At 39.6% G+C, this 21965-nt stretch overlaps 1 protein-coding gene across 2 annotated transcripts; it reads left to right on the forward strand.

Moving 5' to 3' along the window:
* The first annotated feature begins 11267 nt into the window (after positions 1-11267).
* On the forward strand, positions 11268-21414 carry LOC131240451 (beta-glucosidase 18-like). Of its 2 annotated transcripts, none has more exons than XR_009168759.1 (12): positions 11268-11450; positions 13139-13205; positions 13310-13368; positions 14647-14722; positions 15067-15141; positions 15840-15927; positions 16753-17005; positions 17676-17791; positions 18934-19183; positions 19381-19483; positions 20207-20434; positions 20496-21183. XR_009168759.1 is itself a non-coding variant. In XM_058238693.1 (12 exons), exons 1-12 carry the CDS (start codon positions 11307-11309, stop codon positions 21242-21244), a joined length of 1545 nt encoding a protein of 514 aa, XP_058094676.1. In that variant the 5' UTR covers positions 11268-11306; the 3' UTR covers positions 21245-21414. The 2 variants fall into 2 exon arrangements, 1 of the variants encoding a protein (XP_058094676.1); XM_058238693.1 differs by having other exon boundaries at positions 20207-20315; positions 21040-21414.
* The last annotated feature ends 551 nt before the right edge of the window (positions 21415-21965 follow it).

The raw sequence follows: 21965 nt of genomic DNA on the forward strand, positions 1-21965 counted from the left end.
GATTTGTGCTGCGGAATCACACAGATCTAGATCTAGGATAGCAATCCAATGGCAACAAGTAATTACAAGAGAACACAAAGATTTAACGTGGAAAACCCTTGAGGGAAAAAACCATGGCACAAAGCGACATAAATCCGCTATGAAATAGAAATTACAAGAGAGAGGACTTACTCGATTCGAACAACCTCGAATCTTACCCTTGTTACACCCTTTGATAACCCTAGAACCCTTTAGGAACCCTTGGAAAGCTCTAGAATACCTTATAATAGCCCCAGGGACCCTTATTTATAGTTTAGGAAACTCCACTTATGCACATAATCCGAAAAAGTCTGGAAACCGCCTCAAATTTACGCAGTCCGCATAGGATCTGTGTAACCTTGACTAGTCGAAGGAGGGCCTCAACTGGTCGAGCAACCCGCTCGACCAGTCGAGCCATCCCCTCGACTGGTCGAGTAGCTCGGACACCAAAAAACATAAGATACTGGACTTTAAATCGAGCAATCCTCGACTAGTCGAGATGCTCACTTGACTGGTCGAGCCAAGCCCTCGACCAGTCGAGAGACCTAAAGTCAGATTGAAGGCTTCTGACAACAATCTCCACAAAGTCTTCAATCTTCAACCTGTAGCTGCTTGACTTCTTCTCTTATCTCCGCATTGCATCATAGCTTCAATCAATGCTTCTTGTGCACACTCTGTCTTTCTCTTATACTATCGCCAAGCCCAGAGAAGTTGCACAAAACTTGAACTTCTCTGTAGGAACGATCTTGGTGAGCATATTTGCTGGATTCATGTTGGTATGAATTCTCTCCAGTGTTACGCCTCCTTCCTCAAGCACCTGTTAGATAAAGTAGTGACGAACATCAATGTGTTTAGTACGTGAGTGATAAACAGAATTTTTAGTCAAATTGATAGCGCTCTCGCTATCACAGTTAACCGGCACGGCCTGCTGAAGTCCCAACTGATTTATCAGGCATTTGAGCCAAACACTTTTCTTAAACGCTTCCGTCACTGCCATATATTTTGCTTCGGTCGTGGAAAGAGCCACCACGGACTGAAGTTTCGACATCCAACTAATTGCTCCACCCGCTAGTACAAACAAGTATCTTGAAGTAGACTTCATGGAATCTATACTGCCTGCATAGTCAGAATCCACATATCCTACCAACTTTATTCCTGTCTTCTCAAAAGTTAAGACATAGTCTTTCATACCTCGAATGTATTGACGTAGCCATTTCACCGCTTCCCAATGTTGTTTGCCGGAGTTTGACATGTATCTGCTCACAACACCGACTTCTTGTGAAATATCTGGTCTCGTACAGATCATGACATACATTAAACTGCCAAACGCATTCGAATAAGGCACATGAGACATAACTTGCTTTTCTTCATCTGATTTAGGATATTGTTCTGAGGAAAGCTTAAAGTGAGCCACGTGGGGAACGCTCATCGGCTTTGCTTAGTCTATCTCATACTTGATCAACACCTTTTCAACGTAATCTGCCTGTGATAATCAAAGCTTGCTCTTCTTTCTGTCTTTATGAATATCTATGCCGAGAACCCTCTTTGTAGCCCCTAGATTTTTCATCTCGAATGTCCCTGATAACTGAGTATTCAGTATGTTGATTTCAGACATATCATGACAGGAGATCAACATATCATCAACATACAATACTAGGATGATGAATTTTTCATCACTCAGTGTCTTATAATAGACATAGTGATGGTATTCACTCCGAGTAAATTTTTGACTCACCATGAAAGAATCAAATATTTTATACCACTGTCTAGGCGACTGTTTCAGGCCGTACAACGACCTCATTAACCTGTAAACCTTTTTCTCTGCCTCTTAAACTTCGTAGCCCTCTGGTTGCTTCATGTAGATCTGCTCTTCAAATTTCCCGTGTAGGAATGCAGTCTTCACATTCATTTGTTTCAGCTCGAGATCGTATTCGGCAACTAGTGCCAACACGAATCTGATAAACACCTACTTAACCATCGACGTGAATATCTCTGTGAAGTCGATTCCTTCTCTCCTAGCGTAACTCTTCACTACCAATCTAGCTTTATATCTATCCTGTTTCTTTTTGAATAATCACTTGCATCCGATCGCTTTCCGGTCAATAGGAAGCTCCATCAGCTCCCATGTGTGTTTTTTGTGCAACGAGTTCATCTCATCGTCCATAGCCGCCTTCCACTTTTCTGCATTAGGCTCATCAAGAGCCTCCTGAATAGTAGACGGGTCCCCCTCATCTGTAATGAGGGCATATGCAATATTAGAGTCGTTCCTGTATCTTGCCGGTAACTTGCGATCACGCGGTGGATTCCTTCTCACAAGTGGCTGCTGCACCTGATCTTGTACCTCTGTCTTCACATCTGTCTCTGTTTGAGTATTATCTGTGTCAATCTGGATGTTTACGATCACCCTTTCTGGTTCCTGTTGCTCCTTTTGATCATTCTTGTAAAATAGGGAGCTTTTATCGAATATGACGTTATGATTAGTGATGACCTTTCGTGTGACCTTGTCGAATAATCTGTAACCTTTCACACTAATGCCATAGCCACCAAAGATATACTTTTTGGCTCTATGGTATAGCTTATCTCTCTTAACTGATGGTACATGAGAGTAAGTTTCACAACTAAATATGTGTAGACCTGAGTAGTCAATTTTTTGACCACTCCATACTTTCTTTGAGATTTTATATTTAATTACCGTTAAAGGAGACCAGTTCACCAAATAATAAGCCGTGTTAACGGCCTTAGTTCATAAGTCTTTGTCCAACGTAGCATTACTTAACATGCATTTGGCCCTCTCTAGGAGAGTCCAATTCATTCGCTCAGCCATACCGTTTTGCTCGGGCATGTAGCGCACTGTGTTGTGCTTGATGATCCCTTCATCCTTACAATAATTATTAAACTCAGTGGAAGTAAATTCTCCACTATTGTCAGTCCTTAAAACCTTTATTTTTCGCCCTGACTGTTTTTCCGTCATTGCCTTCTATTGCTTGAATATGGTGAAAACTTTGGATTTACGTTTCATGAAGTAAACCCAAACTTTCCTAGAGTAGTCGTCAATGAATGAAACAAACTATGACGACCCCCCAATGGAAACTTCTGGCGATGACCTCCATACGTCTGAGTGCACATAATCAAACACTCCCTTACAAACATGTTTTCTAGATTTAAAAGATAGTCTAAATTATTTTCCATATATACAATGCTCGCATATATCTAAATCAGAATTTTTAAAAGCTGGAATCAAACATCGATCAGAAAGTACCTTCATGCCCCGTTCGCTCATGTGGCCCAGACGAGCATGCCACATACGTAGAGATGTGGAGTCTGCAATAGCTGCTACCGCTCCACCTACTGAAGTGCTCCCAATCAACCTGTAAAGGTTTTCGTGCCTTTGCGCTCTCATAACCACAGTGCCCCTTTTGAAACTTTAAGGACACCATCAATATCGGTGAACTTGCACCCTATAGCATCGAGTGCACCAAGAGAAATCAGACTTTTCTTCATATCAGGAACGTGCCTGACGTCGGTTAAGGTACGCTCCATCCCATCAGACATCTTGATGCTCACCGTGCCAATAGCCACAACATTACAGGCATTGTCATTGCCTATAAAAACTTGTCTACCATTGCATTCCTTGTAACTGGCGAATCAACTCCAATGAGGAGTCATGTGATATGACGCTCCCGTGTCTAGGATCCACTCATCTACATGATTGTCGTGAACATGTCCGATCATGGACACAGATAGAACTTCACCACCACTTATCTCTTCATCAGATGTGATAACATTGACTTCCTTGGAAGAAGCCGCAGAATTTTCTTTCTTCGCTTAAGATTTCTACAATCCTTCTTCATGTGTCCAGACAACCTACAATTTCGACCGTTTAATTTTCCTTTGCCATTGCCCTTGAATTTGGATCTAGGCTTTGAGGATCCTGTACTTCGTTCAGAATCTCTGCCCCTCGTAATCAGTGCATCGAAAGATGCCCCTATGTCAACGTTTAGCTTTCTCATAGCCTTTCCTTGAAGGGCTAAGATAACGATGTCAACACTTAGGATTTTATTTGTAGTGCATATCGTGTCCCTGAAAGACTCATATGATGCAGGAAGAGAATTCAACAATATACATGCCTGTTCCTCATCTTTGACCACTTCCTCCATGTTCAACAATTTGCACATCAGTTTACTAAAGTTGCTGATATGAGCTTCTAGATCTCCACCCTCTGCCATCTTGAAGGTATAATGTTGTAGCTTCAAGTGTAGGCGATTTTCAGAAGACTTCTTTGCATAGATGTTCTCTAACTTCGCTCACAAACTAACCGCAGTTTTCTCCCTCAAAACATTATAGAGAACCTCATCCGTGAGACATAAACGGATAGAGTTTAAAACATTACTATCAAGGTTTTCCCATTCATCATCTTTCATGGTAGATTTCTGCTCCTCAAGAGCCTTAATCTCGCATTGCTTGGTTAACAGGCTCATTTTAACCTTTTATAACTCAAAATTATTTTTTCCCGAGTACTTCTCAATATTAAACTTGCTGTTTTCCATTATTATTAATCCTGCAAATTCAGATCTGTGCCCCAACGATTGCTCTGATACCACTTGTTGGGGATTTGTGCTGCAGAATCACACGGATCTAAATCTAGGATAATAATCCAATGACAACAAACAATCACAATAGAACACAAAGATTTAACTTGGAAAACCCTTGCAGTAAAAAACTATGACACAAAGCAACAGAAATCCACTATGAAATAGAAATTACAAGAGAGAGGACTTACCCGATTCGAACAACCTCGAATCTCACCCTTGCTACACCCTTTGATAACCATAGAACCCTTTAGGAACCTTTGAAAAATATTTAGAAAGCTTTAGAATACCTTAGAATAGCCCTAGGGACCCCTATTTATAGTTTAGGAAACTCCATTTACGCACCTAATTCGGAAAAGTCCGGAAGCCGCTTCAAATTTACGCAGTCCGCGCAGGATCTGCGTAACCTCGATTGGTCAAAGGAGGGCCTCGACTGGTCGAGTAACCTGCTTGACCAGTCGAGCCATCCCTCGATTGGTCGAGCAACCCGGACACCAAAAAAATATAAGACGCTGGACTTTGAGTCGAGCAATCCTTGACTAGTCGAGATGCTCACTCGATCGGTCAAGCCAGGCTCTCGACCGGTTGTGAGACCCAAAGTCAGATTAAAGGCTTCTGACAACACTTTATTAGAGTATTCACGTAACTAAACTCTTTCCATTTGGAGAGTTAATTTCCAATATGACTCTTGCTTTACAAAGAGTTGTTTTTATTGAACAATAGTTTTGAACTTTCCAACACAAACATGCCTTTAGCCCCTTGACTTTAAGGTTTATCTCCTGACATATAGCATGGTTGCCATGTGGCACCTTATCAGCCATCCGATTTACTTGTGATCACTAGGGTGTAAACATCAACAACAAGAACATTCTATACAACTCTCTTAACTAATGGCTAGGATGATTAGATCCACGTATTTTTATTTTCTAAGCAATTGCATCCATGGTTAAGATGGCAGAAAATGATCAATTCGGATATGCGGACATCCTTGCCACATGGTCCTGCAGTAATTTGTGTGTGGGATTCCCACATAGACCATCGTATACAGTGTTTCCAATAATGCAATGCATGTGAACTTCGCATTAACCAGAAACCAAAACAGTTATAGTGATTTAATTGTCTAAACAGCTGATTGGTAGAAATTTAATGGACGGTTCAATGAAAAAAATATCCAAATGTCTGAATTTAACAAACATTGGTCCAGTAATTGGAACTCAGGAATGCTTAAAGCAATTTGATTTCTGGATGATTATCCATTCTTTAGCTGATTTTCCATTTTGGACATTTATGACATTATATGCCATCCGTTCAGGTTTCATATTAGAGCTGTCAACGGCAGGCCTGGGGTTGGTCTTGGCCTGGATTTTGAACTGTTTTTGGAGCTCATTTGAGGGCATGAGACTAAAATTAAACCATATCCAATTCTCAAGTTGATCACACTATATGAAACCATGGGATTTAATTGCCTAACATTGAAAACAATCTAGGGCCCACAAAAGTTTTGGACCAAGCTGCTATTGTGTTATCCTTTCATCCAAGCTCAAGTGACCTTATGAACAGTTTGGATGACAAATAAACATCATTGTGCGTCCTATGATAATTTCAACAGTGGGCCTCATTATCTTTTTTTTTTTTTTTGATGTGGTACACTTGTGCTTTTGATATGCTTCAATTTTAGTAATGCCATAAAATGGGTGGGAAAAATGGATGGTTATGAGGTTAAAACACATATATTACTGCAAGCCCCATGGATAATTCACACCACGCTAGCGTTGTGAGCTCCTCACTGTAGAATTTGTGTCCGAGGAGGCAGGTGGTCAAACCAAGACAGAGAGGGCTGGGGTGGCCCCCACCATGATGTGTATGTGAAATTCACTCCGACCATAAAAGGTCCATGGTGACCATTTATCCATAGGGGTAAAAAATCAGCCCATCCATAATTCAAGTGGGCTATAAGCGAAACAGTATTGGGAACACCCAGCATCTAAATTGTTTCACTTGGTATGGCCCACATAAATCACATATGGGCTCGATTTTGTTATACCCATGCATAATGTTTTACGAGGCACAGTGGGCCCTATAAAAATCAAAAGTAGGCGTTCCTTCTCTCATTGTCTCTCTTTGTGTGGCTCACTTAAATCATGAATCCACCTAGTTTTTGAGCTTTATGGCTAAATTTCCATCATGCACTTAATGGTTAGAGTGCACATTATGGTGAGCCCACCCTGAGCCCAAGCCCACCCACTTGTCCCGCACACACAAGCCGTAGTGGAATTTCACCACCTATGGGTACTCGAACCCTTGACCAGGTGTTGAAACTCCTAAGAGCCTACCACCGGAGCAAGACTAAGGACCCACTCGCTAATAGTTCAGATGTAACATGTATAAATAGTTTAAAGGCAACCTTGGACATGGTTCATGTTTCAATGATCAAAATCGTTTATATGGTCGGACTAGTATAGATGAAAGGAATACCCTGGAAGTATTTCAACTTTTGATCTTTTACCTTACAGGGTTGGCTTTTAGGGCTAAGCCCAGAGCCAGGCCTTTGGCCACGGCTGGGTCATGGCTAGGGCTGTAGCTTGGTCCATTGCCACCAAGGGCTGTCAATGGGTCAGGCTGTCCTGTTGGGGCTCTTGGGCCCGGCCTGTTTTTTGTTGAGCTTGGGTTGGAATACTAGATTTTGGGATGGATTCAGACCTAAAACTTTAGCCCGTTTGATAAGTAGGCTAGGCTTGGGCTTCATTTATAAGCCCACCGGTCCATCCTGAGTCCTGCTTAGTCCAACCCATATGGTATTTTCAAGGGTATTTTTGTCACATATCATGCATGATGGAAGATCTTGCACAAAAGGAGGTGGCGGGGCTCAAGCCCAATCTGGAATCTAGCTTGGGCTGTGCACGATCACCATGGGCCATGCTCGGGCCTGGGCCTAAAGTTTTATTTTAGGTGCCACACTTGGTACAGCTCAGCTGGGCTAAGCCAGTAGCTAACCCCAGCTTGAACTCAACCCGGTTGGGCTTGATTCGGTCAGCAGCTCAGGTCAGTTCGATCAAATTCAAATAGCCGACGCATCCAATTTTATTTATTTTTATTTTTATTTTGTTAGCTTGTTAGTATGTCAGTTCACACTTCACTGTTAGCCACCCCCACTAAGAATGGATACCAAGACCTCAGTGTCCAAACGAGATATCTTTCACTCGGTCTACCACTTGAGCTATGGATCAGGGTGTAATTGGGCTGTGACTTATCATACAACTAACACATTCACCTACAACTTATCATACAGCTGGTTTCGAGAGATGCACTGTTGATTTCCTAGCACTATTAAACTGCACCGTCCATTTGGTCCACCACAAATTTCATGGGCCACCCTGCAAATTTTCATGATCTAACAATCTTATCCTTATGATCATTGGCCTTAAACCTATATAGACGGTCAAGATCACTTGTACAAAAATAGGTCTAATCAACCATTGGATCCATCTATTTGATGGTTGCCGCTGCTCATGATCGCAAAGAATCACTTTGGCCTGACCGTTGGCTGGTAGCCCTTGAAATATATTCTGAATGTAATGCACGGATCAGATCACATTTATAAGATTGTTAAGATACTTGATGCAGGTTCCTTGCCATGAAATTGAGATTCGTAAAAATTAGACTAATCTAATCATCATGTGGGCCACCTGTGGAGGTTTTTGGTGGCTGTCCCATTGTTTCTGGTGTGACCCACTAGATCATTGCATAGGATTATTTTCGAGTTATTGTCATCATGGTCATCATCATTCCATTGACGGCTGCCTCTCAAAGATCTAAATCATTGATCATGTTCAAGACTATCCTAACTGTAGGATTAGAGAAATGTCTAGATTATTTCCGATGCCACAATAGTTAGGCGGATTACCAGAAGTGGGCCATACACCTTAAGTCCCTAAGATCATGGGAGTAGATTAGTTGAGACTCCGGAGGTGGGAAGGACCCGTGACTGTGGAGCTCACAGTGATGTATGTGCCTTAAATACAGATGGACGGCGTGGATGTAGTCACATACATAACAGTGGGCCCCACAGTCAGGGTCCCACTCACCTCAGCTAATCTGCTCCCTAAGATCATGCAGACGATCCTGTGGGCTCACCATCGGGACGTGTTAGATGTACTAATTATGAGCACGTATGTGGATATGGGAATACGGATCATCTGTTCGCGTCAAGCAGCAAAATTATGATAGACCGTGTGATTGTGTAATGCATTGAATAATGCATCGCTGACTGAGATGGAAGAAATCACTATACTATGCAAAGGAGGAAAAAAGCAGGAAAGTCGTGGTTTTGGCAAACAGAGGATCCGGACGCGTGGATATGGCGTCCACGTAAGAAAAATCAATCCAATCCCGGTAGATGGATGAGAGGTACATGTCAGAGAAGTGGATGGTCTAACACGCGCCTCGTCGCGTGTCAAACTCCGTACTTATACCGGAAAAAAACAAAACAGAAACTCGACGGCAGCTGGGGAGAAAAACAGAACCTCCAACTACCAACTAAAACCGGCTGTCCTTCACGACCGTCCCCTTTCTCGTATCAAGCTCTCTCGACCGTTCAGAAAGGTTTCTAGAGTTCGTTTGGCCTCCATCATGACTCAGGATCCAGCGTATGTCGCCAGCCACTGTGGCCTACATGCTGAGTGATCTGATGATCCGAACGTCCATGTTTTGGACTCTATTCCATACGAGTCACCACATTGTAACTGTTTTTATCTGTAGATGAACGTAGAATGACGAAAAGAAAATTTTTAATGGCTGTGATTCAACTCTAAAAATCAAAGATTGAGAACGTTACTTAACCTTGATAATGGGATAATGGCTTATTTACAGTAGTAATGATAATATGGACGGTTCAGATTATTGGTTTATCTCAAATGTGGGCCCAAGTGGCTGGTATCACACGCAGGATTCTACATCCCACGGAGGCAAAATGAACTGAATGGTTGGTAAGATGTTGACGAAGGATGCTATCTGTGCACGGCTAATATTCGCACGATTCCCACGGGCAAATGTAGCAGACACGGCCGACGGAAGCGGATTGGCTGGTGTACGTCACACTGTCTATATTGCTACTGTATAAGGATAGCGGGAATCTAGCAGCATTCCAAAATCTAAATTTCAAAAGCTTATTTTGAGATATGTACCTTTTGAGATTCCCACCCACCACGTGGTGAGAGGTATGTGTCGGCGTCCCTCAGAAAACAGTTGTAAACAATATATAACATTGTAAAATCAAGTTTCCCCGTTTATCCAAAAAGTAGGAAGACGTGTGCCCCACCATGATAAACATTGTAAACTCATGCTTAAAAATTCTAAATTCATGTGGTGTGGCCCATCTGAGTTGTGAAATGATCTAATGTTTGGGTTATCCCTTCATCTCGATACGACGCATTTAATGACTGGACTAGATTTCATATACAGAGCATGTTGAGCCCCACATGCAACCTGAAAGTTTCTATGATGGGCATCTTATCCTTATTGCTCCCTTTGTTCCCTTTGTTGTGGCCCAATTGCTTTTTATTTTACAATTATATTCTCTTCAATGTAATCCTTTTTGGAATTCTCACGGATATCTTAGATGGCACATAATCATAATGGTGGGCCCTACACAGTTCAACTTATGAGAATTCACGCACGTTTTTCTATAAATGATCATTCCCCATTAAACTATTCCAAGTAATCCTTCATATTTAATAATATTAGGGAACGGTGTCAGCTGGTCTCTTTAAAATTTAAGGCTGACTGGGTTAGGTGGATTTCAATGGGTTGACCATAGTTCGTGCACTGAGCCCTGGTTGGGTTTGGTGGGTGTCAATGGTTTGACCATAGTTAGGTGACCATCCATTGATCCCAACCCTCCAAAGGGAAAAAAAAACAAAAAAGCAACAATGGTAAATTCTAATCAATGGTTGATAATACTTGAATTCCATCTGTAAATAAAGTGTAGAGATTGTAAGTCAATTATGACTAATAGGTCGTGTTGGTCATTGATCCAACTGTCGATATTTTGTAACCCATTGTTTACTGTTCATATGCCAAAATATCCCAGATTGAAAAATTCCCAACCTTCCAAAAAAGTGGCCAACAAAGAAACGGTTGAGATTTAGGCCAGCCAGATATGATATAGCTAGATCTCCAAATAAACACAATTATATTTATTTATTTGTAAGGCCAGCCATAATGATCTTTATCATTTCAATGATTTGGATCAATGAGCCATAGGCTCCACATGTGTGAACTTAAAAACAGTGCACACACAATCCAATCGCTTAACCTAAAAATTGATTGGACCATGCATGCCATACCTAAGATCAAACCATGGGCCAAGCTAACAGGTCAAATCCCTGTCCAAAGCCACATCTGGCTCCTTATGCCAGGAAGTCCATACGTCACTTTTGCGTGGCTTTTGATAGCACATTTTCAATCTCTTACAACCCCCGATCAATTGGATAAAAAAGAAGCTGATGTGGCATTTTTTGGTCAGATTTACCGACTTCATGTTATCCAAACACACGGCTTGACAGATTTTAATTGCGTGTGAGATTCACATAAATTGGAAATTTCAATGCTCTTTTTCTCTATATAAACCCCACCTTACCTACTCATCTCTCATTACCTAACCCCAACAGGAACACTAAATTAAAAGTTCTTAAGGGTATTATGGCAATAAGAGTATTGAAGCTGAAGATGGCCTTTGCATTTGTAGCAGTGTTTCTTCATCTCTTTCCATTGATCAATTGCCTTCTTCATCGGAGCCAATTTCCTCAAGATTTCCTCTTTGGAACTTCAACTTCATCTTATCAGGTAAAAAACATGTAATAACTGATTTTAGCTTTTATGCTACAATGTCAACATTTCATGGATTCTTTCACATTGGTTCGGATGGTGGGATATGACCCTTGTTATAAGAACTATCCATGCTAGTTTTTGGTAATTGGGTGCAGCAAGTGGGCCCCATGAATCTTAAAATTAGTGAATGTCTCAAACTTGTCAATCTATACTCTTGGGAATTGAGCAGGTGGGCTCATCAATCTTAGAATTGCTTAATTCCAAGACCCAAATCTGTTAATCTCAGCTATTGGGAATTGGGGGCAGAAGGTGGGTCCATCAATGTTGGAATTTGGTCACTACTTGAAGGCTCTGAAGTTGCCTTCAATCTTGGAATTTGATCAATCTTTGAAGAGCCTGAGTCAGAGCATATTCTTAGATGAAATAATCCAAATGCATGTAACCATGCAGCAAGGCGATGCATTGGATCAGGTTCATTGCTTGCAGGGAAGATAATGCATGCATGTGTTTAGCCTATGTGGGAAGAGGCTAACTAGTTGTGTATTTTCTACTAGCAATAGAAAATAGTAAAAAGAAAAAGAAAAAGTTGTTGTTGGTGAGGGGGGATTTTGGATAATAGATTGCATAAATACTGAAATAGGTAAAATATTATAAAATTTCATGATATGTGCTGCAACCGAACATTACCATAAACAAATATGCATTCTATGGGATGCCTTGCAAGCGCTTGCACCCCTCACTATTATAGTTTTCTCTTTTTAAAAAAAAAAAAAAATTATTTTTAATTTCAAGTCATTGGATGTATTAAACTAGGGATAAAAAATAATTATTTACTGCATCCAACAATTGAAAATGCCTTGCACCACAAGGATAGGTGCAAATGTGACAGAGGATGGTGGATCTAATATAAAATAATGTAGCGAATGCATGGATAAAAGAGAAGATCATATCATCATTTTGTTTTTAAGCATAGCCCTTGAATTCATGGAGATTTTTTTTTTTCCCCTTAAAATCAAGAAATATGATTAATATTATTTAGTGAAGTATTGATTATAATGTATTTGGTGTGTTTATATAAGCAAAAGAACCAATAAATTCCAAATTTAACTCCAAAATAAGAAATAGTAAAAAGTACTAAAAGTATTAAAAAGACATCTTATCCTATCAAAGCTGTGGCTGTTGGAAGTTACAAGTGTATTTAGGTTATTTTTATTTATTTATTTTTTTCCAATCTAAAACCCCGACAATCCCATTTCTGCAATCCTAGCCCATCATTGGGTTGTTCTTTAACATTGACAGACATGGGTGGTCAATTTTATGTGAGAATGACTAGTCTCTTTGCAAATATCCAGTACAAAGTTTATGAATTCCGGTGAATACATGTGTATACCTTCTCATGGTATACAACTGTCACATACACTTTGTGAAAATGACGGGTTGACCCAGCCCATGAGCTAAATATACGTGCCTAGGTTCATCCCAGCAGGCTCAACCTGACATGATGCGACCCGGTCCCACTACTTATTTAACCATATTGGGTTAGACTGCACAAGTCCAGATCAAGATGATGCCCAGATCATGGGTCCCTAGACTGCACAAGTCCAACCCAACCTGGTCTACCCAGAGCAGAGTATCTTTGGTCCGGAAAAACAGGAAAAGACAGTATTATGACTGATTTATATTGATAATGCTTTGTTTTGTAGATTGAAGGGGCGTACTTAGAAGGCAACAAAGGTCTAAGCAATTGGGATGTTTTCTCTCACATACCGGGTTGGTTTTTTTGGCCTTTTCTCTCTCTTATTTCTGTTTTTTAGGTATAGTAAAATACAATTTTAAAATTAAAATTTCATTGAATTTTCATGTTCTATATTCAGGAAAAATTGCGGATGGAAGCAATGGAAATGTTGCTGATGACCATTACCATCGTTACATGGTATATATTTATTATTATTATTTTTTTTTTTAAAAAAAAAATCAAGAAAAATTTAATGGGCTAGGCAGATTTCTTAGATACTGGAAGATCTAACAGGTACGATGGGCAGCTAATGTTATATGCAATTTGCACTCCTTGATTTTATTTGTTACACAAACAAAGTTACAATGAGAATCAAACGGCAGACTCTCTTTAAGAAGAAAGAAAAAAAAAAAAAATCCTTGATCCTGAACATTGTGCAGGAAAAAAAGTCATCCCTTCCTATTCATGAGATGTCACAGGCTTTGAATTTCAGTCCAAGCCCCTTTGTCTTGTACAACTAACAACCTTGCTTTGGCTTCATGCACACCGAGTGAATTCATATCCATGTGAATATACATGCATGGATGTCATACACATATATTTATACATGAGTAAGAAGATTTTTCATACATGTAATAAGATTCGACTGCTGCCAGTCCGTGGAATCAAAGTCATACATGAGAAAAAAGATTTACCTTGGCCCGTCATTGATAACGTTGGGCGAAGCTTCGCGCACTTTCGTCTAGCTTTGCTAGAGAGGATGTGGGCGTGCTGTCTTTCATACCTCTTTCAAGAAGGATGTTTTTCTGTATTATTCCGGTCGAGGGAGTGGAGTCCGCCCACGTGGTGGTGTGGGTGGGTGTTTAAAAGACAATAAAATAAAAGAAATAGATGGCCCGGGTGTATTCATCTCTTTAAGGAAAAAGATGTACGATACTCTACGGTGCATCACTGGGTTATGCACACCTAATTGTGGTGGGTCCACCTGATACAATTCTAAACAATCAAAATGGACTATTTCATAGCCCATGTGACCAATGTCATATATAACCCATTAATTTCTTACAGTCCTTGGTTTTATCATCCAGACCATTGTCTCGATATGCCCCCACTGGGGATATAATATGCCTGAAAAATCTCTCATATAGGGAAGATCCTGAACATGGATCAGTGGATCTAAGTGGCTCAGAGAAAATATGGAGGCAGTCTACATCAATCAGAATGTGAAAAGCTAAATATTGAAGGGCCAGGATCTTAAAATCTAGCAGATTTCAGGCTCAATCCATGGTGGGGCCGCTAGAGTTAAACCCAGAAGCCAACTACTCACCCCACAAATATTACAATAGTCAGATGGGCTCGAGTTGGCCTTTTATGTCGTATAGCTATCAGCCACAAGGACGAAAAAAAGAAAAAAGAAAAAAGAAAAGGAAAAAGAGAAAAAGACTGACACATGGATAACTTGTTGGACATGAACAGGAAGACATTGAATTGATGCATTCCCTTGGAGTGAATTCCTACAGATTTTCGATATCTTGGTCTAGAATCCTCCCAAGTGAGTTTTACTTCTCTCCAATTTTACTGTTAGGACATCCAACCCCTCCAGCAGGTTGACCCACCATGAAGATCACACGGTGATAAAATGAGGCAAATCAACCGATCAGGCACGCCACACTGTAGTTTGGACCAAATGAGAGGTTGTCCATTCTATTCTTTGGTATGTCCCATCTGATGAGCGGATTGACCTATTTTTGAGCCATTTGTTCTTCATGGTGGGTTTAACCTTTGGGACGGGTTGGATGTTCTATCCACTTAGCATGTTGACGCTTAGGTGTGTCTGACACCTCATATTTTAGCATAGGCTTAATCTTCATTTTAATATATGTTAATGAACAACAGAAGGAAGATTTGGTGAGATTAATAGGGCAGGAATTGAATTTTACAACAACCTCATTGATGCTCTCCTTCTCAAAGGTAACAACATCCTCTTGCTTTTTACTGCACAATATCCACCATCCATCTTTTTTTTATTTTAAATTATTTATTTATTTATTTTTTTAATACAACACACGCACACACACTCCCACAGACTCACGCTAGTGGAATTTCACCACCTATGGGCACTCGAACCCTTGACCCGGTGTTGAAACTCCTTAGAGTCTACCACCGGAGCAAGAGCAAGGACCCTACCTGCTCGTACATTCAGCCTAGCAAGGACCCACTGCACAATATCCACCATCCATCTACCACACATACACGTTAATTTGCTTATCCTAACTGCTTGTACAGTCAGCCTAGCATACATGTGCAATATCTGATCTGTCAATCAGGTGGGCCATGCAGTGTAGGTGCCCTGGCCTGGATTTCAGTCCAGTCAACTCATCAGAAGGACTAGAGTGCATAAAAGAAATGGACAGATAAAACAAGGTTTTTTTTCGGTACCCATCCAGCACTTTGGCTCATCTGATGAGTGGAACTGGCCAGAATTCTGGGCCAAGGTATGTACACTGTGGGCTCTGCATGGGTAGTATATATGTTTGTCGCATATGCCGTACGATAGGGATTAGCAAAAACTCCATTTCTATCTTATATCAACACACACATGCACACATGCATATACACGTGTGTATAATGATTTTAATTAATTATTTTCATCTTTGATATTTTAATAGGGATCCAACCATTCGTTACACTAAACCATTTCGATATTCCTCAAGAACTCGAAGACCGATATGGTGCATGGTTAAGTTCTCAAATTCAGTAAGTTTTCTACCTTCTGCTGCTCCACGCCATGCCGTTGCATGGTTATGGGACAGGTTTGGTTTGGGTCGGGTCAGTGTCAGTTCAAGCGTGACCCATTTCCTAAACTGGCCAAGGACTTGGCCCAAACACGTCCCATAGCCCATTACCATGTGGTCCAACCTAACCCATTAAAATTTCATCAGGCCTGACCTATCGCATTAATAGTAATGGATCTGGTTCGAATGACCTGACCCAATCTGGCACGACTCAACTCATGGTCAAGAAGGGAGTATAGGCTAAAAGCCTGACACAAACATACACACAATATAAACATCATGTGTAGATACTTATCTTCTATTAGTTTGTTCTGGGGTTTTGAGCCACCATTCAAACCTATTGAAAGTGTATATGGGCCAAGTTGGGTCAGGTCATCCGTCCATGGGACAAGTCTATCGATTCAGACTCAGTTAGACTTGATTTGGTTTGATCCCATGAGTTTACCCCCACTTGGGCATGCAAGTCAAGCTGACGCAACCTAACTTGGGAAGTCTTAATTCGATTTAGGACCAAATGAGTGGGTCCAAGCCACCGAGCCTTTTAACCATGACATTTACTTAATTGGTCTATGTTCTCTAGCCCTATGCCTAACAGCTACCCATATATTTTGCTTCACTCAAACCCGCTTCAAAAGCAGATCAAGCTTGTTAACCACAGATTGACCCGAGCTATGGTGTTATGGCATTAAGGCACACCATGTCAACCAAATAGTGCAGTCTGGTTTGCATTGTGGTTTTCTATTACATGGTGGTCTCTTGATTCTGTTTTCAATAACTACTTTTGCAGAGAAGATTTTGAACATTTCGCGGAAGTATGTTTCAAGTCTTTTGGAGATAGAGTAAAATACTGGACAACCTTCAATGAGCCAAACCTCATGGTGAAACTCAGTTACCTCACTGGTTTATACCCTCCCACCCATTGTTCCAAACCATATGGCAATTGCACGACGGGTGACTCCGCAATCGAGCCATACATTGCAGCCCATAATATCATTTTGTCCCATGCCACTGCGACCGATATTTATAGGAGAAAATATCAGGTAACGGATTCTTGCTTTTGTTTTGTTATTATTTTTTCACTACACTATAGTTGCACGAACCTTCTCATGCATGTAGTTGCATATGGACACGTGAGTATTCATACACCGATCCAAATCATGAATTCATGTCAAACCACTTTTCTCAGTCCAGAGCTAATGAACCAGGCCCATCTGATGATTCTAGCCATTCATGTGTTAAGCCTTTTCACACAAACATAAAAGATTGGATGGTTAGTAGTTATCCTCGTATGACCAAAGTGGTGCTTTGGAAGAACAAGTAGTCCAAGGTGGGCTCCACTGAATTGGACATCTTTACTATACGAATGATCTCGCTGTCCTTTCACTCATCCCTTTGATTGGATGATTTGGATATTTGATTGGTGTGATTTTTGCAGGGTGCCCTATTAAGTGTTGGTAAGATCCAATAGACATTTTCCATCAATAACATAGGCATCCAACGGGTCCAAAATCCAAATGGGTGCATGGGAAGTTTTCCATGCACTGGGTTCCCTGGAGCATTTTCCACTGGTTACCCACATAACAAAGAGAGTTGTAATTTTTTTGTCTAAAAATACTTAAGCATTCATGTATAAAAAGGAATTATAATGATTTAAAAAGTAACATTACCTTACATTGTTTTATACTTATCATGCATTTTTGTGGATTTCAGGCTAAACAAGGAGGTTCTATTGGGATCGTGGTGAGCGCCATTTGGTATGAACCGCTTAGAGATACTCCGGCAGATCGTTCGGCAGCTCAGCGGGCCCTCGCTTTCCACACTGCCTGGTAAACAAAATCTACAACTTCAGAGCAAAAATTGTGAATTTTGGAGTTTTGATAGAGAGAGAATCTTAAGTCCAACCAGTTGGAATATAAATTACAGTCCACTTGGCAGATAAGTTCCAATGAGTAGTGTGTGTGCAAAATCCATCCTGTCTAATAGGTTGTCCCTATCATGAGGATGGCCTTCAGCAAAAATCAGCCACATTCACTTTTCAGGTGGACCACTCTTGTAATTTTCTATCTATCAATGGGTAGAAATTGTTTCCTATGTTGTGATCCGCTCAATGAGATGATGGAGCTGATTTTTGAACTGGGCTAGGGGTTGGATGTCACATGCTCTTAACTGGTTGGAAGTAATCAGCTGGGTGGACTTCGAAGGTAGATTGTTAAATGGTCATTCATTCATATAATTATTAGGAGTAAGCTATGGTGTAAAAATCACACTGGTTAGATCAGGGAATTATAAGCTTAAGATCAATAGCATGAAAATGGACAACCAAGGTTGACCCAAAAAATAAAATAAGTAAAATAATTACCTTGAAATGACTAGTAAATACATACCACTTAGTATTTCTTATGATTCTAAATAATACTTTGATTTGATGATTCTATCCATGCAATTCATAGCTTGTAATAGAGGGCAGTTGTGACAAATTGGCCTCATTTAAACTTTTAGGATCATCTGATCACCTAGTTTTTATGTGCACCCATGATACTTTTGGAGAGGTGGTGGATCCCAATCTCCCACACACATTTCAAATTGGGATTTAAAGCTTATAACACATCAGGATTGCTGACCACTTGCAGTGGATGACCTGGCGCCACTGTTGCTTGTGTGAATTGCTGATAATTCTCATTTTAGGCGTGTTTAGTTGTAAAAAATAAATTTTTAAAAAAAGGTGTGTTTAGTTGTAGTGAATCTCTTGAAATTTCATGAAAATTTGCACAAAATTAGAGTGATTAATCACGAAATATCATGAGATATTATGATATTTGGTACAACCAAACGCACAATATTCATGAACTTTGTAATATTTTCTTTTTTGTGCTTGTAATTTGTGTTGGTATTATGACATTTTATTAGAAGTTATACTCTTGCGAACATTTCTATTAATCAGAAAACCATTATTGCACCCAAATTGCAGGTTTTTAGATCCTATAATTTATGGAGATTATCCACCCGAAATGCGTCAGATATTGGGGTCAAGATTGCCAACATTTTCATCGAATGACCGAAGAAAGCTACAAAATAAATTGGATTTTATTGGAATTAATCATTATTCAAGTCTCTACGCGCAAGACTGCATGTTTTTTTCATGCAACTCGGGTACACCTGAAGAAGACACATACACATTGCTCACCGGAGAAAAAGACGGTCGACTGATTGGAATGACGGTGAGAAAAATACAATATATAAATAGAATGTTAGAGAGAAAGAGAGTATTCACTTCATTCAAGTGACAATTTTGCCCATGATAATATGGACCGGTGTAAGTGGGGCAAATTAAAAGTAGTCATTTTGGTGAAGGTGAACGTTAGGCTCATCAGTACCGTTGATTTGAGTATCTAAATCTCCTGATTATTTTATGCAGACTGGGATGCCAACTTTATACGTGGTACCATGGGGTATGGAAAAGATTGTAACGTACATCAAGGAAAGATACAACAATACACCCATGTATATCACAGAAAATGGTAAGCTATTCTTTTCTTTCTTTTCTTTATTATTTATTTTTAAAGACATGATTCTGGGCCTTAGTTCACTGCATTAAAAAAAATGTTTAGTGACTCATATCCTCACACGTGGCATAGATTCTGCAATCCGGACAACTCAAATTGTGGGGTAGATTTCGATGGAGAAAACATAAAAGAAAAAATCACACTGATTGAGCAATCCTAACCATTCAATTAGTGGCCCTCTAATAAATGGTTAGAAAATTGAACAGTCAGTGGACCAAATTTTGGCCATCAGATAGCTTAGAGCTGACCCTACCTTGGCATATTGCTACCCCAAGGTGACATGTCATATGAGCCTATCCATTTTTCCCTGTAATAATAATGTTAAATCATTATAACCTCTCCAACTTCTACAACCATGGCTATTTTTGGTTATGTTATTGTGTTCCTTCTCTTTGCCTAAATTTTTTAGGAGGAACTTCTTGGTTTTATCATAGAAAATGATTGGTATAGGGGAGTTTTATAAATTGTTTCATGATTTATTATTATTATTTTTAAATACAGAAAATGATGAGTATATGGGTGTCTATGTGATTATTTCATCAACTTTTTTCTTTTCTCGATGAGGAGCATTCTTGTAATTTATTTATATTAGACAATGATTAGTTGATGGTGTATTTATATTAGACAATGATTAGTTGATGGTGTTTATATTTACAATGAATGGTATTATCATTGCAGGGTACCCACAAGATAGTAAAAATGGTGTTTCCAAGAAAGAATTGCTCAATGACGTGGAGAGAGTAGAATACTTGCGTAGCTATGTGACTTCCCTATCCAGTTCTATGAGGTATTCTATTAGAAATAGATAGAAACAATAACATTTTCTTTTTGCGTACAAACCTTTTATTTATCAATATTAAACCACCACATTCCTCTCACCATGTGCATCTAGTCAAGTGTGTGTAGGTGCTTACATACATTTACATGATACATGTATGTATGTATGTATGGGTATATGCATGTCTAGATTCATCATGCAATGGATGGCCTACTTGAAGAATTTTGGCTCAAAGGCACACTGCAATGCCGCTTCTGAAGACAGTTTACATCTTGCATTGGTATAATAGAGCTCTTGCATACAGTCTCTAAGATTCGGTCAGCCTAGACCCTTACAGAGACTGTTTGGTCCGAGTACCAAATTAATGTCTATCATAGGTTTGCAATATAAATAAGATAGACTATTATCTTTTAGCCTTACTCAAGAAACATGAATGACTCAAAGGAGAAATAATGAAAAAAAAAAATCGGAGCATTCTAAATGGGCTAAAGTTTGGGTATATATAGGCTTTAAGTGATTTTTGGTGTAAAGTCGCATAGATTAATAATTATGATATATAAATGGAATTAATGTATGGATCCTTCCATACATCTTTTGATGGATAATGTATGTATCATTATGATATACATATAGTTTTATAGAGAGTATGTGTATGTACAATTAATTACAACACAAAATATATTTGTAGACTAAATTCTAAACACATGCAACAATGCTATTATCATGCTTTCAGGAAAGGAGCTGATGTGAGAGGCTACTTCACATGGTCTCTAATTGACAATTTTGAATGGGCATTCGGGTATACGCTACGGTTCGGGCTTTATCATGTGGACTACAATACATTGGAGAGAACTCCTAAACTATCCGCCCGATGGTACAAACGATTCCTTAGCAGCCCAAAGATGCTAAAACAGATTGGCGGCAGTGATTGGAGATAACGACGTGTATAGTCTTGGTCTCTGTTCAAATGCATGTATATGTGATGTATATATGATATTTTATTTATGTTGTGTGAAATAATTTTTGGGATTGTTTTGATTAATTAGTACATGATTGTCCACTCTATTATATTTTATTCAATGGATAAGTGTATTCTCCATTCCACATTCAATCTATCCTCATGTAGGCCTGTCATAAAACATGCCTCAAAGGATGTAATACAATTAATTTGATCATTTGACTATTTTCCAAGTTGTGATGTCCATCTCCAAATTTTAATAAGTGTTGAGGAATCATTTGATTATTTGCCAAGTTGTGCTATTCATTTCCCATTTTTAATGAGTGCTGAGGAATGCTAAATATAAGTTGATCCAAGCCACTCATCATGTGGGTTATCTTGAAATTCAGACCAAGATGAACATCAATTTGTCCACATCTACATAATGTATGTTGAGTGTGGACATTGGACAATTTCTCATAACCATCTCATTTCTTTGGTACACCTATGACCCACCTGATGAGCACCATGGGTATGGTACAAATGGGTTGCATTACCACATGTGAGAGGCAAGTGCTGAAAATTGCAGTTCATTGGCCACACCATGGGCTCCACTATAATGAGGTGCTAGGTGAGAATAATCAACAAAAATTTGAAAACAATTGCAATAAATGATTTGGTAGCAAGGTTAATGGATTGGATCTACAAATGTTCCATCCACA

This window comes from Magnolia sinica, chromosome 3 (genome assembly GCF_029962835.1).
Source record: "Magnolia sinica isolate HGM2019 chromosome 3, MsV1, whole genome shotgun sequence".
NCBI lineage: Eukaryota > Viridiplantae > Streptophyta > Magnoliopsida > Magnoliales > Magnoliaceae > Magnolia > Magnolia sinica.